Genomic DNA, 23,333 nt, shown 5'->3' on the forward strand with positions numbered 1-23,333 from the left:
GCCCTTCCATCAATTCCTTTAAGTTTCAGATTTGCAACCATACTCTCCCCGGAACTCAAAGACTTTGGTTTCCCGGAAGCTGGTCGGCATCTTTTATGGTCGGCACTACGACGGTATCTGATCGTCTCCGAACCTCCGACTTTCGTTTTTGATTAATGAAAACATTCTTGGGAAATACTTTCACTTTGGTTCGTCTTGCGCCAGTCCAAAAATTTCACCTCTAGCGGCGCAATACGGATGCCCCGGCCATCCCTCTTAATCATTGCCCCAGTTCCGAAAGCCAACAAAATAGAACTGGAGTCCTATTCCATTATTCCTAGCTGAAATTTTCAGGTGACTCGGCCTGCTTTGAACACTGTAAAAAAATTTAATGGTCAGCTCAGCAGCAGGCCCTCAACCATAATGTTTTAGAGGGCCAGCTCAGCAGCAGGCCCTTGCATATAATTTTTTAGAGGGTCAGATCACCTGCAGGCCCTCGCATATAATGTTTGTGAGGATTTGCTCTGGTAGATAGGTTAGTGGATGCAGTATAGAGGCAAGGAACCAGGTTGTAAATCAAACTTCAGTGTTTTATTCACACTCAGCAAAACATACTAGTCTTGGTGCTTGTTCATACACAGCAAAACAAAACAGTGTTCACCTGGAATCCTAGGTGTCAGTTCAGACCTGGCTGAATGGTCAGCCACAGAAAAGTTTACTGGCAGTCTTCCAGGCGGCCTGTACGACTGTTTGCAGTCTTCAGCACAGAGGCTCCACAGCTTCATTGTCAGATGGAGGTAAAATCCACAACACCTAATAGTGCTGACTGCTTTTTAAGCCTGCCAAGACCCGGCCTGAAACGTGCGGAGTAGCCACCCACCCAGCACTTTGGCTACTCCCAGTAAACGCTGTCCCAGATCAGCTGTAAAGCCATACTAAACAGCTGAAGTGTCAGACTGCAATCTGCAATACTGACACTTGAGAAAAAACGGCTCTTGCCTCACCGAGGCCAGGAACCTTGGTGACACATACCGACCTTCAATGATGGCCCCTTGTTCCTTCCTACATGTTTTAGAGGGTCAGCTCACCTGCAGGCCCTCACCTACAATATTTTAGAGGGTCAGCTCACCAGCAGTCCCTCACATGCAATATTTTACAGGGTCAGCTTACCTGAAGGCCCTCACCTAATTATGCCTAATAGGTAATTTGCGCGCATGCTGCCTTGATTGAAAGTGGCAGCCATAGCTGTTTCTCAGGCTCCCTCTCCGGATTCAAATGCTGATTCCCCATTACCCATGGTCACCGCGGTTTAGAGCTGAAACTAACATTGAAAGTTGATAGGGCAGACATCCAAATGAATCGTCGCCATCACGGGGACATGTGATAGGGCCCAGGTTATCTAGAGTCACCATAGCAGCAGCAGGCCCTCGCCCATAATGTTTTAGATGGTCAGATCAGCAGGCCCTTGCATGTCCTGTGTATTTCCAATCACCGCCGCGCGGCAGGTGGTGGTCGGAACAGAGTGCCTGCTGAAATCATTCAGCAGGCACTCTGACAATGCCGAGGGGGGTCCTGTGACCCCCCCTTATCGGCGATCGCTGCAGACCACAGGTCAATTCAGACCTGCGGTTTGCAGCGCTTTCAGAATTTTCTGATCCCCGCGGTCCGTGACTGACACTCTGCTTGAAACGGCTGACATCATCACACAGATGTCAGACATTTAATCCCTTCCATGCTGCGGTCCGTAGGGACCACTGTATGGAAGGGGTTAACAGGGAGGGAGTTCCCTCCCTCTCCAATCGGGGGCTGCTGTGCCTTTTCAGCCCCGATTCTTGACGGGATCACCCGCTGCTCTGCTGTGGCAGTGGGTGTTGGTTACCATGGCAACCGGACACCTTCACAGGCTTACGGCTTTCCATGGTGCTGATCAGACTTCTGCTAAAGGCAGAAGTCTGATCAGACTAAGTGTAAAGTGAAAATACAGTACAGTACACTATATCTGCAAGAACCAAGCGGGTCTGGGTCAAAAAAAAAATAATAATACATTTTTCACTGATTAAAAAAATTTAATAAAATTCCCTACACATGTTTGATATCACTGCATCTGTAATGACCTAAGCTATAAAATGGTCATGTTACTTTCCCTACACGGTGAACGCCATAAAAAAATTAAAATAAAAACTATGATGAAATTGAAATTTTTCCCACCTTACTTCCCAAAAAAGGTAATAAAAGTGATCAAAAAAGTCGTATGTACGCCAAAAAAATACCAATCAAACTATCACCTCATCCCGCAAAAAATGAGCCCTTACATAAGACAATGGCCCAAAAAATAAAAGAAATATGGCTCTCAGACTAAAACATGATTTTTTTGTTTCAAAAATGCTTTATGTTAAACGTAAAAAAAAAAAGTTTACATATTAGGTATGAACCTGCTCTATAAAAATACCACATGACCTAAACCCTGAGGTAATCACCGTAAAAAATAAAAAATAAAAACTGTGTCAAAAAAGCTATTTTTTGTCACCTTACATCACAAAAAGTGTAATAGCAAGCGATCAAAAAGTCATATGCCCCCCAAAATAGTGCCAATCTAACCGTCATCTCATCCCACAAAAACTATGACTCTCAGACTATGGAGACTCTAAAACATTTTTATTTATTTAAAAAAAAATCATATTATTGTGTAAAACTTAAAAAAATAAAAGAAAATATACATATTAGGTATCGCCACGTCCGCAACGACCAGCTGTATAAAAATATCATATGACATAACCCCTCAGGTGAACACTGTCAAAAATTTTTAATAAAAACTGTGCTAAAAAACCATTTGTTTTGTCACCTTACATCACTAAAAGTGCAACACCAAGCGATCAAAAAGGCGTATGACCCCCACAGTGGTGCCAATCTAACAGTCACCTCATCCCGCAACAAATGATACCCCACATAAGACAATCGCCCAAAAAATAAAAAAAACTATGGCTCTCAGACTATGGAGTCACTAAAACATGTTTTTTTTTGTTTTAAAAATGATATTATTGTGTAAAACCTAAATACATAAAAAAAGGTATACACATTAGGTATTGCCACATCCGTAAGAACCTGCTCTATAAAAATACCACATGACCTAACCCCTCAGGTGAACACTGTAAAATAATTAAATAAAAACGGTGTCAAAAAAGCTATTTTTTTTGTTAACTTACATCACAAAAATTGTAATAGCAAGCGACGAAAAAGTCATATGCACCCCAAAATAGTGCAAATCTAACCGTAATCTCATCCCGCAAAAATGATACCCAACCTGAGACAATCGCCTAAAAAATGAAAAAACTATGGCTCTCAGACTATGGAGACACTAAAACTTGATTATTTTTTTTGTTTCAAGTATGCATATTAGGTATCGCTGCGTCCGTAAGAATCTGCTCTATAAAAATATCACATGACCTAACCCCACAGGTAAAAGCAATTTTTTTGTCACCTTACGTCTCAAAAAGTGTAATAGCAAGCGAGAAAAAAGGTATACACACCCCAAAATCATACCAATCAAACCGTCATCTTATCCTACAAAAAATGAGACCCTAACTAAGACAATCGCCCAAAAATGATAGTGTAAAATTTTAATAAATTAAAAAAAGTTAACATATTAGGTATCCCTGCATCCGTAACAACCTGCTCTATAAAAATAGCACATGATCTAACCTGTCAGATAAACGTTGTAAATAATAAAAAATAAAAACGGTGCAAAAACATCTATTTTTTTGGCAAATTTTCCATTTTAATCCATTTTTTCCAGTAACAAAGCAAGGGTTAACAGCCAAAAAAAACTCTATATTTATTTCCCTGATTCTGTAGTTTACAGAAATACCCCATATATGGTCGGAAACTGCTGTATGGCCACACGACAGGGTGCAGAAGGAAAGGAACGCCATATGGTTTTCGGAAGGCAGTTTTTGTTGGACTGGTTTTTTGACACCATGTCCCATTTGAAGCCCCCCCCGATGCACCCCTAGAGTATAAACTCCAAAAAGTGACCCCATATAAGAAACTACACCCCTCAAGTAGGGATCGACCGATTATCGGTTTTACCTATATTATCGGCCGATATTCAGGATTTTGACTGTTATCGGTATCGGCATTTATTTTGCCGATACTCCGATAACGTATTGGGAACACAGATCGCGCTGCTGTTAGCGCTCTCCGTGTTCCCTCAGCAGCACAGGGGAGAAGGAAGCAGTGTCTCCCTCCCCCTGTGCTGCTACCGCCAATGAGAGGAAGGAGGACAAGAGGAGGGGCGGGGCTATGGCAACTGCGCCACCAATGAAGATAACTCTCTCATTCATTCATATACAGGAGGCGGGAGCTGGCTGCAGAATCACATAGCCGGCTCCCAACCTCTATGAGCAATAGCTGCGATCTGCGGTAGTTAACCCCTCAGGTGCCGCGGATCGCAGCTACCGCTCATAGAGTTCGGGAGACGGCTATGTGATTCTGCAGCCAGCTCCCGCCTCCTGTATATGAATAAATGAGAGATTTATCTTCATTGGTGGCGCAGTGCGCCCCCCCAAGCCCCCCAGTATTAATAATTGGTGGCGCAGTGCGCCCCCCCACCCCCACCACCGTATTAAAAACATTGGTGGTGCAGTGCGCCCCCCCAGTATTAATCATTGGTGGCAGTGGCCACAGGATCCCCTCTCCCCTGCTCCTCCAATCGGAGCCCCAGCAGTGTAAGTCTGGTGCTCCGATCGGTTACCATGGCAGCCAGGACGCTATTGAAGCCCTGGCTGCCATGGTAAGCTCCATGCTGCTGTGTGCACAAAGCACAGAGCAGCAGGGACAGTGTGAGCTCCTATTCACCCTGATAGAGATCTATCAGGGTGAATAGGACAAGGGTTCTAGTCCCTAAGGTGGCTAAAAGTTAGTAAAAAAATAAAACACCAAAATATTAAGTATAAATGAAAAATAAAGATTTACAAAAAAAAATACATGTTAACAATAAACATATTAATTTTCAGCAGATTTGTGTAGGATTTTTTTTTTTTTCAAAAATGAAAATTCCCAGAATATCGGTATAAATTATCGGCTATCGGCATGAAAGTTCACAAATTATCGGTATCGGCCCTAAAAAATCAATATCGGTTGATCCCTACCCTCAAGGTATTCAAAACTGATTTTACAAACTTTGTTAACCCTTTAAGTGTTCCACAAGAGTTAATGGCAAATGGAGATGAAATTTCAGAATTTCTATTTTTAGTTACTTTGCCTCACAAAAAGTGTAATGTAGAGCAACCAAAAATCATATTTACCCTAAAATAGTACCAACAAAACTGCCATCTTATCCTGTAGTTTCCAAAAAGGGGTCACTTTTTTGGAGTTTCTACTCTAGGGGTGCATCAGGGGGGTTCAAATGGGACATGGTGTCTAACAACCAATCCAGCAAGATCTGCCTTCCAAAAACCAAATGGAGTTCCTTTCCTTCTGCGCCCTGCTGTGTGCCCGTACAGCAGTTTACGACCACATATGGGTTGTTTCTGTAAACTGCAGAATCAGAGTAATGAATGTTGAGTTTTGTTTGGCTGTTAACCCTTGCTTTGCTACTGGAAAAAAATTATTAAAATAGAAAATCTTCCAAAAAAGTGAAATTCAGAAATTTTATCTCCATTTCCATTAAATCTTATGGAACGTCTAGAGGGTTAATAAAGCTTGTAAAATCATTTTTGAATACCTTTAGGGGTATAGTTTCTTAGATGTGGTCACTTTTATGGAATTTCTACTCTAGAGGTGCATCAGGGCTTCTTCAAATGGGACATGGTGTAAAGAAAAAAGGCCATCAAAATCTGCCTTCCAGAAACCATATGGCGTTCCTTTCCTTGTGCGCCATTCCGTTTGGACATACAGCAGTTTACAACCACATATGGGGTGTTTCTATAAACTACAGAATCAGGGCAATAAATATTGAGTTTTGTTTGGCTGTTAGCCCTTGCTTTGTTACTGGAAAAAAAATGGATTAAAATGGAAAATTTGCCCAAAAAATTAAATTCTGAAATTTCATCTCCATTTGCCAATAACTCTTGTGGAACACCTAAAAGGTTAACAAAGTTTGTAAAATAATTTTTGGGTGGTTTCTATTATGTAAGCATCACAAAGTGACCTGAACTGGTCCTTAAAAAGTGGGTTTTGGAAAATTTCTAAGCCTTGTAATGTCCCCAAAAAATAAAATGGCATTCCCAAAATGATCCAAACATAAAGCAGACATATGGGGAATGTAAAGTAATAACTATTTTTGGAGGTATTACTATGTATTATAGAAGTAGAGAAATTGAAACTTGGAAATTTGCTAATTTTCCAAATTATTTGTAAATTTGGTATTTTTTTTATAAATAAAAATGATTTTTTTTTACTCCATTTTACCAGTGTCATGAAGTACAATATGTGATGAAAAATCAATCTCAAAATGGCCTGAAAAGTCAAAGCGTTTTAAAGTTATTCACACATAAAGTGACACTGGTCAGATTTGCAAAAAATGGCCTGGTCCGTAAGGTGAAAATATGCCCGGTCCATAAGGGGTTAATACTCTGGTTCTCCCATTGACTTCCATTGTGCTTGTGTGCTTGGTAGAACAACCGAGCATTCCGATGTCTTCGGCCCGAGCCCCCGAGCACTATGGTGCTCGATCAACACTAATGGCAACGACTAAGACACAGAATAACAGCTTTTAGTTGAAAAATCTGTGCCACTTAATAAATGGAAAAGAAAATCAATAGTCTGCTTTTGGCAGAATTGCTATATGAGAACAATATTTTCATATCTGTAGTGATCATAGCAAGAAATAGAACTCCCTCAATTAAATACGTTAACAATTCCTGCTATTACATTAATTGTATCTCCCTAGCTTGTGAAGTCGCCAGTTTCAGAAATTAATATTTACTACCTGGATTAGGTAAATCATCTAACTTGCAAAAAACATTAATTAAATTTAGTGGTTTATAGATAAAAGCGATCTGTCCAACGCATAAATCTCAAACTGAGTTTTTCTTTTTTTTTTTCTTTTACAATGAGCATGGGACAACTTGAGAAATTCGATAATATGTTGAAGTGATATGCCACTGAGTACAAACTATCACTTGATGGTTTGATTTGTAATTTTGCAAACTAGAGATTGTTGTCTGAAAAGCTCTTAAAAAGCAATGGCTGTGGGTAAGGGAGATTTTTCCACTTACCACAACGAGAAAATAAAAGATAGATAGATAGATAGATAGGATCTAATTGCCATGTATAACTATATCAGGGGTCAGTACAGAGATATGTCCCATGGTCTATTTATACCCAGGACTGTGACTGTGACGAGGGAACATTCTCTGCGTCTAGAGGAAAGAAGGTTTGTACACAAACATAGAAGAGGATTCTTTAGGGTAAGAGCAGTGAGACTATGGAACCTGAGGAGGTGGTGATGGTGAGTTCACTAAAAGAGTTCAAGAGGGGCCTGGATGTATTTCTGGAGGGTAATAATATTACAGGTTATAGTTACCGTTGATCCAGGGAGTTATTCTGAAAGATTGGAGTTGGGAAGGAATGTTTTTCCCTAAAATTAGGAAAATTGGCTTCTACCTCACAGTTTTTTTTTGCCTTAGGCTACTCTCACACTAGCGTTCGGAGTTCCGCTTGTGAGCTCCGTTTGAAGGCTCTCACAAGCGGCCCTGAACGGATCCGTAGAGCCCCAATGCATTCTGAGTGGATGCGGATCCGCTCAGAATGCATCAGGATGGCTCCGCTTGGTCTCCGTTCCGCTCAGCAGGCGGACATTCGAACGCAGCTTGCAGCGTTCGGGTGTCCGCCTGGCCGTGCGGAGCCAAACGGATCCGTCCAGACGTACAATGTAAGTCAATGGGGACGGATCCGTTTGAAGTTGACACAATATGGTGTAATTTCAAACGGATCCGTCCCCCATTGACTTTCAATGTAAAGTCTTGACGGATCCGTCTGACTAACTTTCACACTTAGAATTTTTTTCGGAACTATAATGCAGACGGATCCGTTCTGAATGGATCCCAACGTTTGCATTATAGGAGCGGATCCGTCTGTGCAGACACCAGACGAATCCGCTCTGAACGCAAGTGTGAAAGTAGCCTTACTCTGGATCAACTTGCGGGTGAACAAGCTGAACTGGATGGACGGATGTTTTCAGCTTTATCAACTATGAGGTCCTCTACCAAACTGGTATAAAGTAGAACTGGCTTAATTGCCCATAGTAGCCAACATCAGATACCACCTTTCATTTTGGACAGCTCCTTTGGAAAATGAAAGGAGGAATCTGATTGGTTACTATGGGCAACTAAGCCAGTTCTATTTTACACCAATTTGATAAATGATCCCATATGTTACTATGGAGGGTTTATAGTGTTCATTTATTTAAAGGTATATTCCTTTTATGTACTGTATGTAATGTTATTGCATATTAGTAAGATATGCATAACATTATAATTAGTGGTGGTCTGATCTCTGATCTAAGATACTTCTGATCCAAATAAATAAATCATGGTCCCTTGTACAGCAGCTGAACACTACAGCTCCATTCAAGTGAACTAGATTTTATTGAGAATCCCTGCTAAGCGGGTCATGGTCAGTACAAAGAAAAAAAAAACCTGTAAACTACAATGACTAATGCGGACGGTTGCTCCTTAATTCTAAGAATCACGGGGGTCCCAGCAGATGGACCCCACAGATCAGCAAGTGATGACACATCCTAGTAAAAAATTTATCTATACGATATTTCGAAAATATTTTATAGCCCCATGGTAGATAAAAAAAAATTATAATATAAAGGTTTTGAACTCCAGGCATATATGTTTTGTTGTATGTTTAGTCATGAACAGTAACTTTGCTGTACATGATAAACTAGTTTAATGACAATCGTAAAATCAGAAAAATAGTAGAAAAAATAAATAAATTGAGCAAGACTTTTCCATTCTCTGAATCCAGCCAGCAATGAAAACTATAAACTTTTTCTGGTTTCAATGACTGTTTAGCACAAGTCCACATTATGATTATATACATACATAAGATAGTTCACGTTTAGTAAGAATTCAGATTTTTTTTTATATTAGATCAAAAATACTAGAAAGAAAACATTATGGGGCAGATTTATTAAAATCGATGTAAAGGAAAACTCCTAGAAAGCTCCTAGAAAATGAAATGTGGAATCTGATTGGTTGCTATGGGCAACTAAGGCAGTTTTTCTTTACACTTTTTTTTATAAATCTCCCCCTATATGTTAAAAAGTAGGATAGTGTTTCTCTTATTAACAGTTTCACCTACCGTTGTCACTGTTGTCATCCACTAGGATGATCTCTTTGAGTAGATGAGATGGAGTATGGTTGACCACACTGTGTACTGAACGTAGGATAACAGACAAAGCTTCATTTACAAAAATAAAGACCACAGCAATCTGTGGCAGATCATCTGGATAATTCATCTGTTTACACCTGTTAAAAAAGAGAAAGTAAATGTCATATGGTTGGATCTGGACTATTCACACCTAATGCAAGCAAACCTAATGCAAGCACAGTAAATGCTTTAAAAGCTGTTATATACGATTTTCTCATATTTATCTACAATCCCATATCTAATTTCTTTTTTCTCACTCACTTATAATTTGACCCAAATTCTTGTACATATGTTATCTTCACATTTGGGGATTCTCTGAGATTGTGAACCAATGGCCAGGGGCCAGGCATGGTGTAAAAAGTAAAAATGAAATAACTAATGTGTTCAGAGCATTCAGATCCAGTCCCAAGCTCCCATCTTCATCAACTCTGATACCAGCTGGACTGGAAATAGGAAGTGCCATCTACATGCATGTCAGCATTACCAGTCTATCAGTGGTCTCAGTGATGCTCCTGTATAGGTCATCACTGGGCACATTGAATGGAATTGCATATAGATGCCACAGCACACTGCCAGTCCAGAAACAGAACGCTTTGCACAGGTGAGTTTTTCAATTAACCCAGGGGGGAGGGGGGGGAGCTATCTGGTTTGAGAGCTGCACTTATACAAGCTGACAAACAACACAAGTTTGTGAGCATTCTATTGTTTGTTAGCAAGTGTGTGTTTTTGTATTAAGGCTGGGTTCACACGGGCGAGATTTCCACGCGGGTGCAATGCGTGAGGTGAACGCATTGCACCTGCACTGAATCCAGACCCATTCATTTCTATGGGGCTGTACACATGAGCGGTGATTTCACGCATCACTTGTGCGTTATGTGAAAATCGCAGCATGCTCTATATTGTGCGTTTTTCACGCAACGCAGGCCCCATAGAAGTGAATGGGGCTGCGTGAAAATCGCAAGCATCCGCAAGCAAGTGCGGATGTGGTGCGATTTTCACACATGGTTGCTAAGATAAAAGTCTATTCACTGTATTATTTTCCATTATAACATGGTCATAAGGGAAAATAATAGCATTCTTCAATACAGAATTCTTAGTAGAAGGTCAATTGAGGGTTAAAAAAATAAATAAAAATTAACTCACCTGCTCCAATTGATCTTGTAGCTGCCGGTCTCCTGTTTTTTCATCAGGACCTGTCAAAGGACCTGTGGTGACATCACTGTGCTCATCACATAATACATCACATGATCCATCACCATGGTGATGGACCATGTGATGAGCTCAGTGACGTCACCACAGGTCCTTTGACAGGTCCTAAAGAAAGAACAGGAGACCGGCAGCTACGCGATCAATTAGAGGAGGTGAGTTAATTTTTTTTTTTTTTTTTTTTAACCCTCAATTGACCTTCTACTAAGCATTCTGTATTAAAGAATGCTATTAATTACATATACACAACCTTCAACACAAACCTGAACTTCAGTGAAAAAGTTCAGGTCTGGGTACCACATTCAGTTTTTTATCATGCACGTGCACCCGGGACGCATCCTGAGCCAAAACGTGACACCCTTGTGAACCCAGCCTTAAGTGTGTGACTTTAGATTACGTGAGTGAGTATCTGTGAGAACTAAATTATTTGTGTGCATTGCTGAGTGACTTTGCCTGACTTTATTGCACTATATACCATGTCAGAGCAGTGTAATCTAGTTTAAACACTGTGACTTTCATTTGCTGCCAGGTTTATTGCAAAGCAGCTGAGAGTATACTGTGAGTACATATTTTTTTTCTCTATTCCTTCTCTAGGATGTCGCACAGGTGGGTAATTAGGGTGTTGCTGTCTAATTAGGAGAAGTTAAATAGCCAGTTTTAAAGGAAGCTCAGTCCTTTGAACCCGGAGGGGAAAAAAGCAATCTGGTTTGAATGCTGCACTCTATACAAGCTGACAAACAACGCAAGTTTGTTAGCAAGTGTGTGTTTGTATTAAGTGTGTGACTTTAGATTATGTGAGGGAGTTTCAGGGACTACAGTAAGTTATATACTTATCACTGCACCATATCGTATTTTTCTCTTTTCTTGCATAATCTGCTTTTAGTATGTGTTCCATTATTGATATCGCAGTCCAGTGCACATCTTGTCTTATGTATGCAGTCCTGGAACAGCCGTTTGAGGGTGCATATCTTTGTTCAAAATGTGAGCAAATTACCCGTTTGGAATCGCACATCGAGTATCTAAACAGGCGAATTTCAACACTGAGAGGCATTGACAATTTAGAAAAGAGTTTGCTTTTCACTGAGCAAGCACTCCTATAGAGCAGATGTGGGGGAGGGTGGTAGCGAGGAGGCGGAGGAAAGTGAGGGAGCTGGCTGGGTAACAGAAAGCAGGGTAGAGGGAAGAGTGCCAAGGATGCTAGCCCTGATCTGACACACACCAACAAGTTTGCAAGGTTGGAAGATGAGGGGGATGTCAGTTCAGAGAGAGCACTGCTGCAGCCAGACACTTCCTCTGCCAGTAAGGGGAATGTTGGCTCTAGTAAGCAGGAGGCCAGGAGAGAAGGGCAGGACAAATAGGTGCTGGTAGTGGGAGACTCTATTATTAGGGGTACAGATAGGGCGATCTGTCACAAAGACCGTGATCATCGAACCGTTTGTTGTCTTCCTGGTGCTCGAGTTCGGTACATCGCGGATCAGGTTGACAGATTACTGGGAGGGGCTGGAGAAAAACCAGCAGTCATGGTCCATATCGGAACCAATGAGAAAGTTAAAGGTAGGTGGAGCGTCCTTAAAAATTATTTTAGGGATTTAGGTCACAAGCTTAGGGCAGGGACCTCAAAGGTAGTGCTTTCCGAAATACTACCTGTACCACGAGCCACACAAGAAAGGCAGCAGGAGATTATGGAGGTAAACAAGTGGCTCAAGAACTGGTGTAGGAAGGAGGGGTTTGGGTTCCTGGAGAACTGGGCCAACTTCTCTGTTGGCTACAGGTTCTATCGTAGGGATGGGCTGCACATTAATGGGGAAGGGGCAGCTGTATTGGGGGAAATATACATAAATAAACCTCTTAATTGTATGTATACTAATGCCAAAAGCCTGACTAATAAAACTGGTGAACTGGAATTAGTGATGTGTGAGGAGGACTATGATATAGTGGGAATAACTGAGACATGGCTGGATGATAGCTATGACTGGGCAGTTAATGTACAGTGTTAGTCTGTTTAGAAATTATCGTCAAAACCGGAGAGGGGGAGGGGTCTGCCTTTATGTAAAGTCTTGTCTAATGTGGAGTCACTGTGGGTAGAAATACATGGAGGCAAAAATAATAATAAAATACTAATAGGAGTTTATTATAAACCACCTAGTATACCAGAGTCCACAGAAAATCTACTACTAAACGAGATAGATGAGGCGACAGATCATAATGAGGTTGTTATTATGGGGGACTTTAACTACCCAGATATAGACTGGGAAACTGAAACCTGTACTTCTCATAAAGGAAACAGGTTCTTAGCAATAACAAAAGGCAATTACCTTTCCTAACTTGTTAAGGACCTGACTAGAGGGACAGCCATACTGGACTTAGTATTAACCAATTGACCTGACAGAACAACAGATGTGCAGGTTGGGGGACACCTGGGAAATAGTTACCATAAAGTAACAACCTTCCAATTGTCATTCAAAAGAGTGTTTTTTTATGGAGGAACAAAAACACCGAACTTCAAAAAAGCTAAATTTAGCCAACTAAGAGAGGCCATAGGCCTACTAACTGGGACAAAGTCCTCAAAAATAAAAATACAGCCACAAAATGGGATATTTTTAAAAGCATTCTAAAATCTATCCTAAAACCTTATGGGAATAAAAGGTTAAGGAACAAGAAAAAAAACAATGTGCGAAGAAGCACTGAAAAACTATAAGGGAAAAAATAGAATATGTATAAAACAAATAAAAGCTGCCAAACTAGAGATCGAGAGATTAATTGCCAAAGAGAGTAACACTAACCCTAAAATGTTTTTCAATTATATAAATAGTAAAAGTATAAATCTGAAGGTGTCGACACTTTACAGAGTAATGAGGGGAGAGTTGAGGAGAGCGATGAGGAGAAAGCAAAGCTATTAATTTTTTTTTCCCCACTGTATTCACTGAAGAAAATAAACTTAGATGAAATGCAGAATGTAAAAGTAAATTCCCCATTAAAAGTGCCCTGTCTGACCCAGGAAGAAGTACAGCGTCGTGTTAAAAAGCTTAAAATAGACAAATCGCCAGGACTAGATGGCATACACCCCCGTATCCTAAGAGAATTAAGTAATGTAATAGCCAGACCTTTATTTCAGGTATTTAGGGACTCTATACTGACAGGGAGTGTTCCACAGGATTTGCGCATAGCAAATGTGGTGCCAATATTTAAAAAGGGTCCAAAAACAGAGCCTGTAAACTAAAGGCCGGTAAGTTTAACATCTATCGTGGGAAAACAGTTTGAAGGTTTTCTAAGAGATGCTATCTTGGAGTACCTCAATGAAAATAATCAAATAACACCATATCAGCATGGCTTCGTGAGGGATCGGTCATGTCAAACTAATTTAATCAGTTTCTATGAGGAGGTAAGTTTTAGACTTGACAGCGGCGAATCAATAGATGTCGTATATCAGGACTTCTCCAAAGCATTTGACACTGTACCGCATAAAAGGTTAGTATATAAAATGAGAATGCTCGGACTGGGAGAAAACGTCTGTATGTGGGTAAGTAACTGGCTGAGTGATAGAAAACAGAGGGTGGTTATTAACGGTACACACTCAGATTAGGTCACTGACACTAGTGGAGTACCTCAGGGGTCAGTATTGGGCCCTATCCTCTTCAATATATTTATTAATGATCTTGTAGAAGGCTTGCCCAGTAAAATATCAATTTTTGCAGATGACACTAAACTGTGTAAAGTAATTGACATGGAAGAATATAGTATACTGCTACAGAGGGATCTGGATAGATTGTAGGCTTGGGCAGAGAAGTGGCAGACTGACAAATGTAAGGTTATGCACATGGGAAGGAATAATACAAGTCACCCGTACATACTAAATGGTAAAACACTGGGTAACACTGACATGGAAAAGAACCTAGGAATTTTAGTGAACAGCAAACTAAGCTGTAGAAACCAGTGTCAGGCAGCTGCTGCCAAGGCCAATAAGATAATGGGTTGCATCAAAAGGGGCATAGCTGTCCGTGATGAGAACATAGTCCTGCCACTTTACAAATCACTAGTCAGACCACACATGGAGTACTGTGTACAGTTCTGGGCTCCTGTGAACAAGGCAGACATAGCTGGAGAGGGTTCAGAGGAGGGCAACTAAAGTAATAACTGGAACGGGTGGACTACAGTACCCTGATAGATTATTAAAATTAGGGTTATTCCCTTTTGAAAAAAGACGACTGAGGGGAGATCTAATAACTATGTATAAATATATCAGGGGTCAGTATAGAGATCTCTCCCATCATCTATTTATCCCCAGGACTGTGACTGTGACGAGGGGACATCCTCTGCGTCTGGAGGATAGAAGGTTTGTACACAATCATAGAAGAGGATTCTTTACGGTAAGAGCAGTGAGACTTTTAAACTCTGCCTAAGGAGGTGGTGATGGTGAATTCACTAAAAGAGTTCAAGAGGGGCCTGGATGTATTTCTGGAGTGTAATAATATTACAGGCTATAGCTACTAGAGAGGGGTCGTTGATCCAGGGAGTTATTATGATTGCCTGATTGGAGTCGGGAAGGAATTTTTTTTCCCCTTAAGTGGGGGAAATTGACTTCTACCTCAGTTTTTTTTTTGCCTTCCTCTGGATCAACTTGCAGGATAACAGGCCGAACTAGATGAACAGATGTCTTTTTTCGGCCTTATAAACTATGTTACTATGTACCAGCCAGTACCAAACCTGACTTCGAATTCCATATTTTTTATGTTTTTAAAGATGAAGAAATGAATACCAAATTAATTCACTGAAGTCTCACACGATAGAGCCAATACATCTTAACCTCCTCCCGACCGCCTAACACAGGGATGCGTCCTGCGGGCGGTCAGTTTGTTCCTCCTTGATGCATCAGCGCATCATCTCGCGAGACGCGAGATCTCCTGTGAATGCGCGCACACAGGAGCGCGCGTTCACAGGATCGGAAGGTAAACGAGCTGATCTACAGCCTGCCAGCGGCGATCATTCGCTGGCAGGCTGTAGATGCGATTTTTTTAACCACTGAAAGGTATATCAGACCCTGTTTTGTTAACAGTGTCTGATATACCTGCTACCTGGTCCTCTGGTGGTCCCTTTTGCTTGGATCGACCACCAGAGGACACAGGCAGCTCTGTAAGTAGCATCAATCACCACACTACACTACACCCCCCCTGTCACTTATTAACCCCTGATCACCCCATATAGACTCCCTGATCACCCCCCTGTCATTGATCACCCCCCTGTAAGGCTCCATTCAGACGTCCGTATGTGTTTTGCGGATCCGCGGACAGGTGCTCAGAAAGTCAAAGTGCGTAAATTCACATTTTTGCACCATAGTTTACCCAAACCAATAAATATACACTTATTGCATTTTTTTCAAAGACATGTAGAACAATAAATTTAGAGAAGAATTTATATAGAAATGTAGTTATATTTGAAAAAATTTGCAACAGAAAGTGAAAATTTTTATTTTTTTGCAAAAATTTCGGTCAATTTCGATTAATATCAAAAAAAGTTAAAATGTCAGCAGCAATGAAATACCACCAAATGAAAGCTCTATTAGTGAGAAGAAAAGGAGGTAAAATTCATTTGGGTGGTAAATTGTATGACCGAACAATAAACCGTGAAAGTAGTGTAGTGCAGAATTGTAAAAAGTGGTCTGGTCATTAAGGGGGTTTAGAGTAAATCTTTTTTATTAGTATTTTCAATGGTTGGCAAGTTGAGCCATAGTTTGCAAAATTAGAAAACATAACAATATACGCCTATACAATAGGCTTGCTGGAAAAACATTTGTATACAACAATGTTTTGCAGTTTGCATAATAGTATAAGAGTACGGTCCTCAACATTTGGACCTTAATATCAAAATATAAAAGGGTAAAAAAGGGAGAGGGAAGACCAGGAGGGAAAGAGGGGAAAGTGAGGTAGTCTAATCTCAGTTTGTCTTGATTCAAAGGGCCCTTCTACCTTGTTCGTGTTGCTAAGTTCAAGTTTTCAATTCAGGCCTAGGGATCTTCTATGGTTCAGGTTGAGTAGTTAGAGTTCTTGAGCCATGGGCTCCAGGTGAGTAGCCTAGATTTTAGGGGTATAATCGTGTAGGGTATTAGACTTTCATACCTACAGGATTTGTTAATCTCTAGAATAACCTCTGCTATATTTGGCGAAACTGTTTGTTTCCAATAACGTGTGATAACCAATTTAGCACTAAGTAGGATGTGTCCAACTAGGTTCCTGCTTTCAGGGGGGATATTGTGTATGCCTAAAAATAAGAGAGCCAGTTCAGGATGGGGGGTCAACAACCTGGGTGGTTATCTCCGTGATCAGATCAAAAACACTGCGCCAGTATGGGGTAAGTGTGGGGCATGTCCATAATATATGGAGTAATGAGCCTTTAGCTCCACATTCCCTCCAGCATTGTGGGGAGGATGAAGGGTAAATTCTGCTTAGTCTCTGTGGAGTGAAGTACCAATGCAAGAGGGTCTTCAGCCCTGCTTCGTAGTGGGAGACACATTTGAAATTGGATGTTAGGAATCTAATAGCTTGAGACCAATGTGTATCTAGAAAGGTTTCCCCCAATTCTGTTTCCCATTTTTTGATAGGTAAAGTTTTGGTAAAAGTAGCTTTTTCCCCCAGAACATCATACACATAACGCGTAGTATGCTTTTTAAAAAGAGATGGAGAGTGGAACAGTCTCCATATATCGGAATTTATGGAGGGTGGGCTTTGTGTGATCTTGGTAATAAAATGTCTGATTCTAAGGAAGTTGTAGAATTCTGTATGCGGCAACGTGAACAGGCGATGGATGGATTCAAAGGGGAGAAGACAGCCATTCGACATAATCTGAGAGACAGAAGTGATTCCCCTCTCTCGCCAGACCGTCAAGTTGATGTCAGGGATAGTCAGTTCTATTGTTTCTAAAGTGGCTTGTGGGAGGAGAGTGGCCACCTTATCACTCTGCATTTTATGTATGGAGGACCACAGGCTGCTAACTAGTCTCATTGTCAATAGACCTCCACTAGGCCCTGTTGAACTCCACAATAGATGGATCAGGTAATCCTTCAATGAAGCTCTTTTTATGGTGTGTTGTTCAATCTGGATCCAGGCCTTATTGTCATCCGGGGACCACCATTCACGGGCAAAGGAGAGCGCCACTGCTTGAAAATAATCTCTAATATCTGGGAGGCCTAGTCCGCCCGCTTGCTTCTTTTTGGATAATAGTGTCCGTGCTACTCTCGGCTTGGTCGGACCCCAAATGTATCTACCCAAGGTCATCTGTGCTTTTTTAAAGAATGTCATAGGGATTGGAATCGGGAGGGCTCGAAATATGTAAATAAATTTGGGGAGTGTCATCATTTGAAAATATGCCACTCTACCTACCCAGGATAAAGCCTTCATAGAAAAGCTGTTAAGGTCTTTTATCATGGTATCAAGAAGGGGGAGATAATTTCTATTGTAAAGTAAGGAGCAAGGAAAGGTTATTTTGACACCTAGGTATGGGATTTCAGAAGATTGCCAGTCTAAGTCTTGGGAGGATTTCAGGGAGGCGACCTCATCTGGCGGAATATTGATAGGTAAGGCTTGAGATTTGGCGTTATTTATTTTATAGTAGGAAAAGGACCCATACTGTGAGATAATATCTAGAGCAGCGTCCAACGAGTTACTGGGGTTGGTTAACGTAAGGATGATGTCATCCGCATAGAGTGTGATCTTGTGGGATCTGCCTCCTATTTCCATTCCGGCTATTGAAGGTGAGTTTCTTATGGATTGATCTAGGGGTTCCAATGCCAAGATAAACAATAAGGGGGATAGGGGGCATCCTTGTCTGGTTCCATTAGTAATTTTAAACGGATCTGACACTACACCATTAACCCAGACTTTCGCGGATGGAGATGAATATAAGCTAGAGATAGTCTGCAGAATCTGTCCTGTGAAACCCATCTGGCGGAGAGCAGAAAATGTGTAGTCCCAATGCAGGCGGTCAAATGCCTTTTCCGCATCTAATGTAATCGCAAGCATTGGGAGGCTATGTATTTCAGCATAATTAAATAAGTCAACGATCCTTCTAGTGTTGTCAGACGCTAGTCGGCCATTCACAAACCCAGTTTGGTCGGGGTGAATCAGAGAGGGGAGGAGTGGAGCTAATCTATTGGCAATAATTTTTGCGAAAATTTTTATGTCTGAATTAAGCAGCGAGATGGGGCGGAAGTTCTGAGGAACATCTGGGGTTTTTCCTGGTTTCGGGATAGTGACTATTAGTGCTTCCAACATGTCTGGGGGAAAAGGATGACCTTCTTGCACTAATTGAAATATTTCAAGCATGTAGGGAGCAAGAGTGCTCTGGAAGTGGCGAAAATATTCATTAAAGAGTCCATCCGGACCTGGGGACTTACCTATCTTAAGGGATTTGATAACTTTATTAATTTCAGCTAGCGAGATTTGTGCATTGAGGGAATGCAAGTGTGTTTGAGAGAGAGTCGGGAGAGATGCGTGGGTGAGGAAATTCTCCACCAAAGTAGAGTAGTTGCCGGGGAGAGGAGTGGTCTCCTTCAAATTATAAAGCGACTGGTAATACAATTTAAATTGGTTAGCAATCTCTCGGGGGTCTGTCAGTTTTGCTTTATTCTCGGGATGTAACAGATGTGGAATTTTAGATTTTGATTGTTGAGATTTTAGTTGTTGTGCTAGAAGTCTGCCAGCTTTATTGCTTTGGTGATAATATTTAGAGCGGAGCCTTAAGAGGGACTTGTGATAGGTTTGAAGAAGTAGGCTACTAAGCTTGTTACGTGCTTCTCTAAGCTCATTGGAGCACTGATATGTTGGGGCCGGTTTATTAGTTGCCTCCAGTCTGGCGATACATTCTAAGGTTTGTGTAATGTCCTGTTCTCTGCGTTTCCTCACAATAGAGTTTAGTTTGATTAGAGAGCCTCGTATATATGCTTTATGGGCTTGCCATAAGATAAATTTATTAGAAACCGACCCATTATTAAATTGGAAGTATTCATTTAACTGTGTAGAAAGCTCAGAGATATGGGTTGGGTTGTTAAAGAGAAATGTATTATTCCTCCAAATAGGGGGTCTAGTGGATTGAAACTGTTCTTCTAGAGTGATAGTAATCGGGGCGTGGTCAGACCATTTAATGAGGCCAATATCAGTTGAAATAGTATGAAGTAAGGTTGTGTGGTCTACCATAAACATGTCTATTCTTGAGTAAGACATGTGTATTGGAGAGAAAAAGGTATAGTCTCTCTCAAGGCTGTGTTGTGCTCTCCACACGTCCGTGAGACCCTCAGATTGCAGGAAAGTGGCAACTCCCGCGTCAGAGCGTCTTGCGGAGAATGAGGAATCGACATTGGGATGCAAAACAGTATTGAAATCCCCGCATACAATCAATTTCCCTTGTTTAAGCCTGTTCACGTTGCGCACCAGTTTATGTAAAAAGGCTAGCTGGTGTGAATTGGGGGCATATAGGTTAACAAGCGTATATGTAATATTATTGATGGAGCAGACTAGGATAATATATCGACCTTGTGGGTCTATTTTAGATTTGATGTGAGTATAGGCGACAGTGTTTTTTATCGCAATCAGGCACATTCTTGTTACAATGTGAATGCAGGACCTCAGGAAATAGGCGATGGCGCACTCTGTCAGCATCTGCTCGTAGTAGGTGAGTCTCCTGAATACACAAAACATCAACATTAGCTGTTAAAGCTTCTTTCCACATATAAGACCTTTTCTGAGGGCAGTTCAAGCTTTTAACATTAAGGGACATGATTTTAAGACCCATGATGTCAAGAGGGAACTACCAATTCAGATTTTGGTGTGAGAATACCGTACTAGAATTCAATATCAATGAGGCAAGGACTGCTGGCACTTGTGGTACAAAAACAAGGGGAAGAGAGGGAGGAAAGAGGGAGGGAGGAAAGAATAACAAACAACGAATGTAGCTTAAGTATTCGTCTAAGGCTTAGTAGGTATTGAACAAGACAGATATAACCGTCTAGGTGAAGATAGGGCGAAAGTTCAACACTAGATTGAGGTAAATTCAAAAGGGTGATGGTGACAGAGGGACCTGCACCCATTTATATGGACTCTGCTGGTTCAGCGCCCAAACCTAAAAACACAGGGAGTCCCAATATGGTGAGGAACAAAGCTATTCAGCTCCATTGAAAAGTTCTTATTTACTGGGCTCCAGGGTTCAGCTCTCCATTATAAGTGGATCCTCAGAAGCTGTGGTGGTGGGGTCAGTTCCCACATTGCTGGAGGACAGTGGAATCTGCCAGAGATGAAGTAATTGCTTTCCTTCTTCCAGGGTTTTGATGGCATGCGTTTGTCCATTCTTGCGGACGAGGATCTTTAGAGGATAGCCCCATTTGTATGGAAAGTCATTATCCCTGAGGGCTGTTGTGATAGGTTGAAGTGCTCTGCGTCGACGGAGGGTGACCATAGATAGGTCTGTGAATAGTTTAATCTTCTGATATGGCGTAGGCAGTGCAGTTTTATTTCTTGCTGCAGCCATGATTGCTTCTTTGGTATGGAAGAAGTGGATACGCGCCAAAGTATCACCCGGTATATTAGGGCCCAGATGTGGAGGTTTGGGTAGCCTGTGTGCTCTATCAATGATCATATCCGGGATTGGGATCTGGGGCAATAGAGCTTTTATTAGCCCTTTGAGATACGTTTGCAGATCTTGTGGGGCTACATCCTCAGGAATACCCCTAAATTTGACATTGTTCCGTCTGGAACGGTCTTCTAGATCCGCCATTTTCCATTTAATAGCCTCCAGCTCATCAGCCATGGCGTTATGGGCATCGATTATGGCGTTTTGTGAATCGGCAAATTCGCCCATTTTCACCTCCACATGCTGCACTTTATCTTCTGTGGATTGCAGCCTGGCGGATAGAGGGTTAATCAGTCCTGCTATGTCTGCCTGCAGGGAGGATTTCAGGGCAAGAAGCATGTTCTTAAGCGAATCCTCAGTGACTGGCTTATCTCAGGTAGGGAGTGATTGAAATGGGTCCAGGGGCGCAGTAATATGCGGGGTGTACTCACTCAGTTGCCGCTGACTCGTTTGCTGGCGTTGGAGGCTGAGCGGCTGCTCCTGCTGCGCCAGAGAACGGGCACCATCTTGGATCCCCTGTATGCTGTGTTGCAGGACTCTGGCTTCCTCTGGAGTCGGTGGAATCGACGGGGGAGACACATGCAGCAGGTCAGTACTACCTGGTAGAATCGGTGGGGAGGGTGAGCGGGCTGTGAGCGCTGGTGACATCGCGCTAATGGGGGATCCCAGTGCCGGCCTGTCTGTACCCTCGGCGCCATCTTTAGACCGTCCCCAGTCAAAGTAATTTTCAAGATTCCCACCCTGCAGCTTTTGCAGGTGCTTCCTCGATTTCCCCATTGTGACTGCAGAGGAGTAGAGCATCTGGGAAGGTAGGAGATTGAAGCTTTTGCAGTGGATAGTAACGAGCAGGCTAGATTATAGTTGCTGAGGTGCAGGAGCTCTTCACTCAAGCAGCCATCTCGTTCGGCAGCCTAGCCACGCCCCCTCCATTAAGGGGGTTTAAGCTAGGGGAGCTGAGGTGGTTAATGTTGTACAGAGACAGCATTAAAATCAAGGTGTTTGACCGAATCTACTTCGGATCGATGATCCGAAGCTCGATTCGCTCAACACTAATGATAACCTTTGACACACTCAGAACAGGAATGATTATGTCTCATGGATTTATGTCCTTCTACATCTCTTAACCCCTTAAGGACACATGACGTACCGGTACGGCATGTTTCCCAAGTCCTTAAGGACACATGATGTACCGGTACGTCATGTGGTGTTCCGATCACCGCCGCCCGACGGGAGGTGATCGGAACAAGGTGCCTGCTCAAATCATTGAGCAGGCACCTCGGCTAAATGCGCGGGGGGGTCCCGTGACCCCCCCAATGTCGGCGATCGCAGCAAACCTCAGGTCAATTCAGACCTGCGGTTTGCTGCGCTTTCTGAAGTTTCTGATCCCCGCGATCAGAAACTTAAATCTATATTTTCGGCATATTATTCACCCCCCTGCACCACTGAATGATTGTATGCCGGCGGGTGGTGCAGGGGGGGTTGCAGGCGGTGCGGGAGGCGGGCGGTGCGGCAGGCAGGATCGCGATCCCCCGCCCGCCTCCTCTTGAATATTAATTGGTGTCCAGTCGGTATACCAGAGTGTCAGCACATTGCTGACACTCTTTTTTAAATGGCTGACATCTGTGCTGTGATGTCAGCCGTTTAACCCTTTCCATACCTCGGTCCATACGGACCGCTGTATGGAAAAGGTTAACAGTCAGGGAGCTCCCTCCCTCTCCCATCGGGGGGCTGCTGTGCCTTTTCAGCCCCCAGACAGGATTGGGTCACAGAGGGAGGGAGCCCCCCTCCTTTCCCTTCCCCGTCTGCTCAGTTGTGGCCACAACTGAGCAGACAGGGAAGGTTCCCATGGCAACAGGACGCCTTCTCAGGCATCATGCTGTCCATGGTTCTGAACAGATTCTGTGCTAAAGTCATAGATCTGTTCAGACAAAGTGTAAGTAAAATACAGTACAATACACTATATAGTGTACTGTACTGTATTATACAGACATCAGATCCACTGGATCTTCAAGAACCAAGTAGGTCTGGGTCAAAAAAAAAAAAAAAATGTGAAAAAAGTAAAGATTAAAAAAAACACATTTATCCGTATCGACCGGCTCTATAAAAATATCACATGACCTAACCCTCAGATGACCACCGTAAAAAAATATAAA

The 23,333-nt window shown here is 42.1% G+C and overlaps 1 protein-coding gene across 1 annotated transcript in view; it reads right to left on the bottom strand.

The window, feature by feature from the left end:
• The window catches only part of GALNT9 (polypeptide N-acetylgalactosaminyltransferase 9), an 832,217-nt gene that overhangs the window by 558,228 nt on the left and 250,656 nt on the right, over nucleotides 1-23,333 (bottom strand). Inside the window, exon 3 of the mRNA XM_040416273.1 lies at nucleotides 9,292-9,458. Coding sequence (XP_040272207.1) covers nucleotides 9,292-9,458 — 167 coding nt within the window. The remainder of the gene's footprint in view (nucleotides 1-9,291; nucleotides 9,459-23,333) is intronic.

This window comes from Bufo bufo, chromosome 2, assembly GCF_905171765.1.
Source record: "Bufo bufo chromosome 2, aBufBuf1.1, whole genome shotgun sequence".
Taxonomy (NCBI): Eukaryota; Metazoa; Chordata; class Amphibia; order Anura; family Bufonidae; genus Bufo; species Bufo bufo.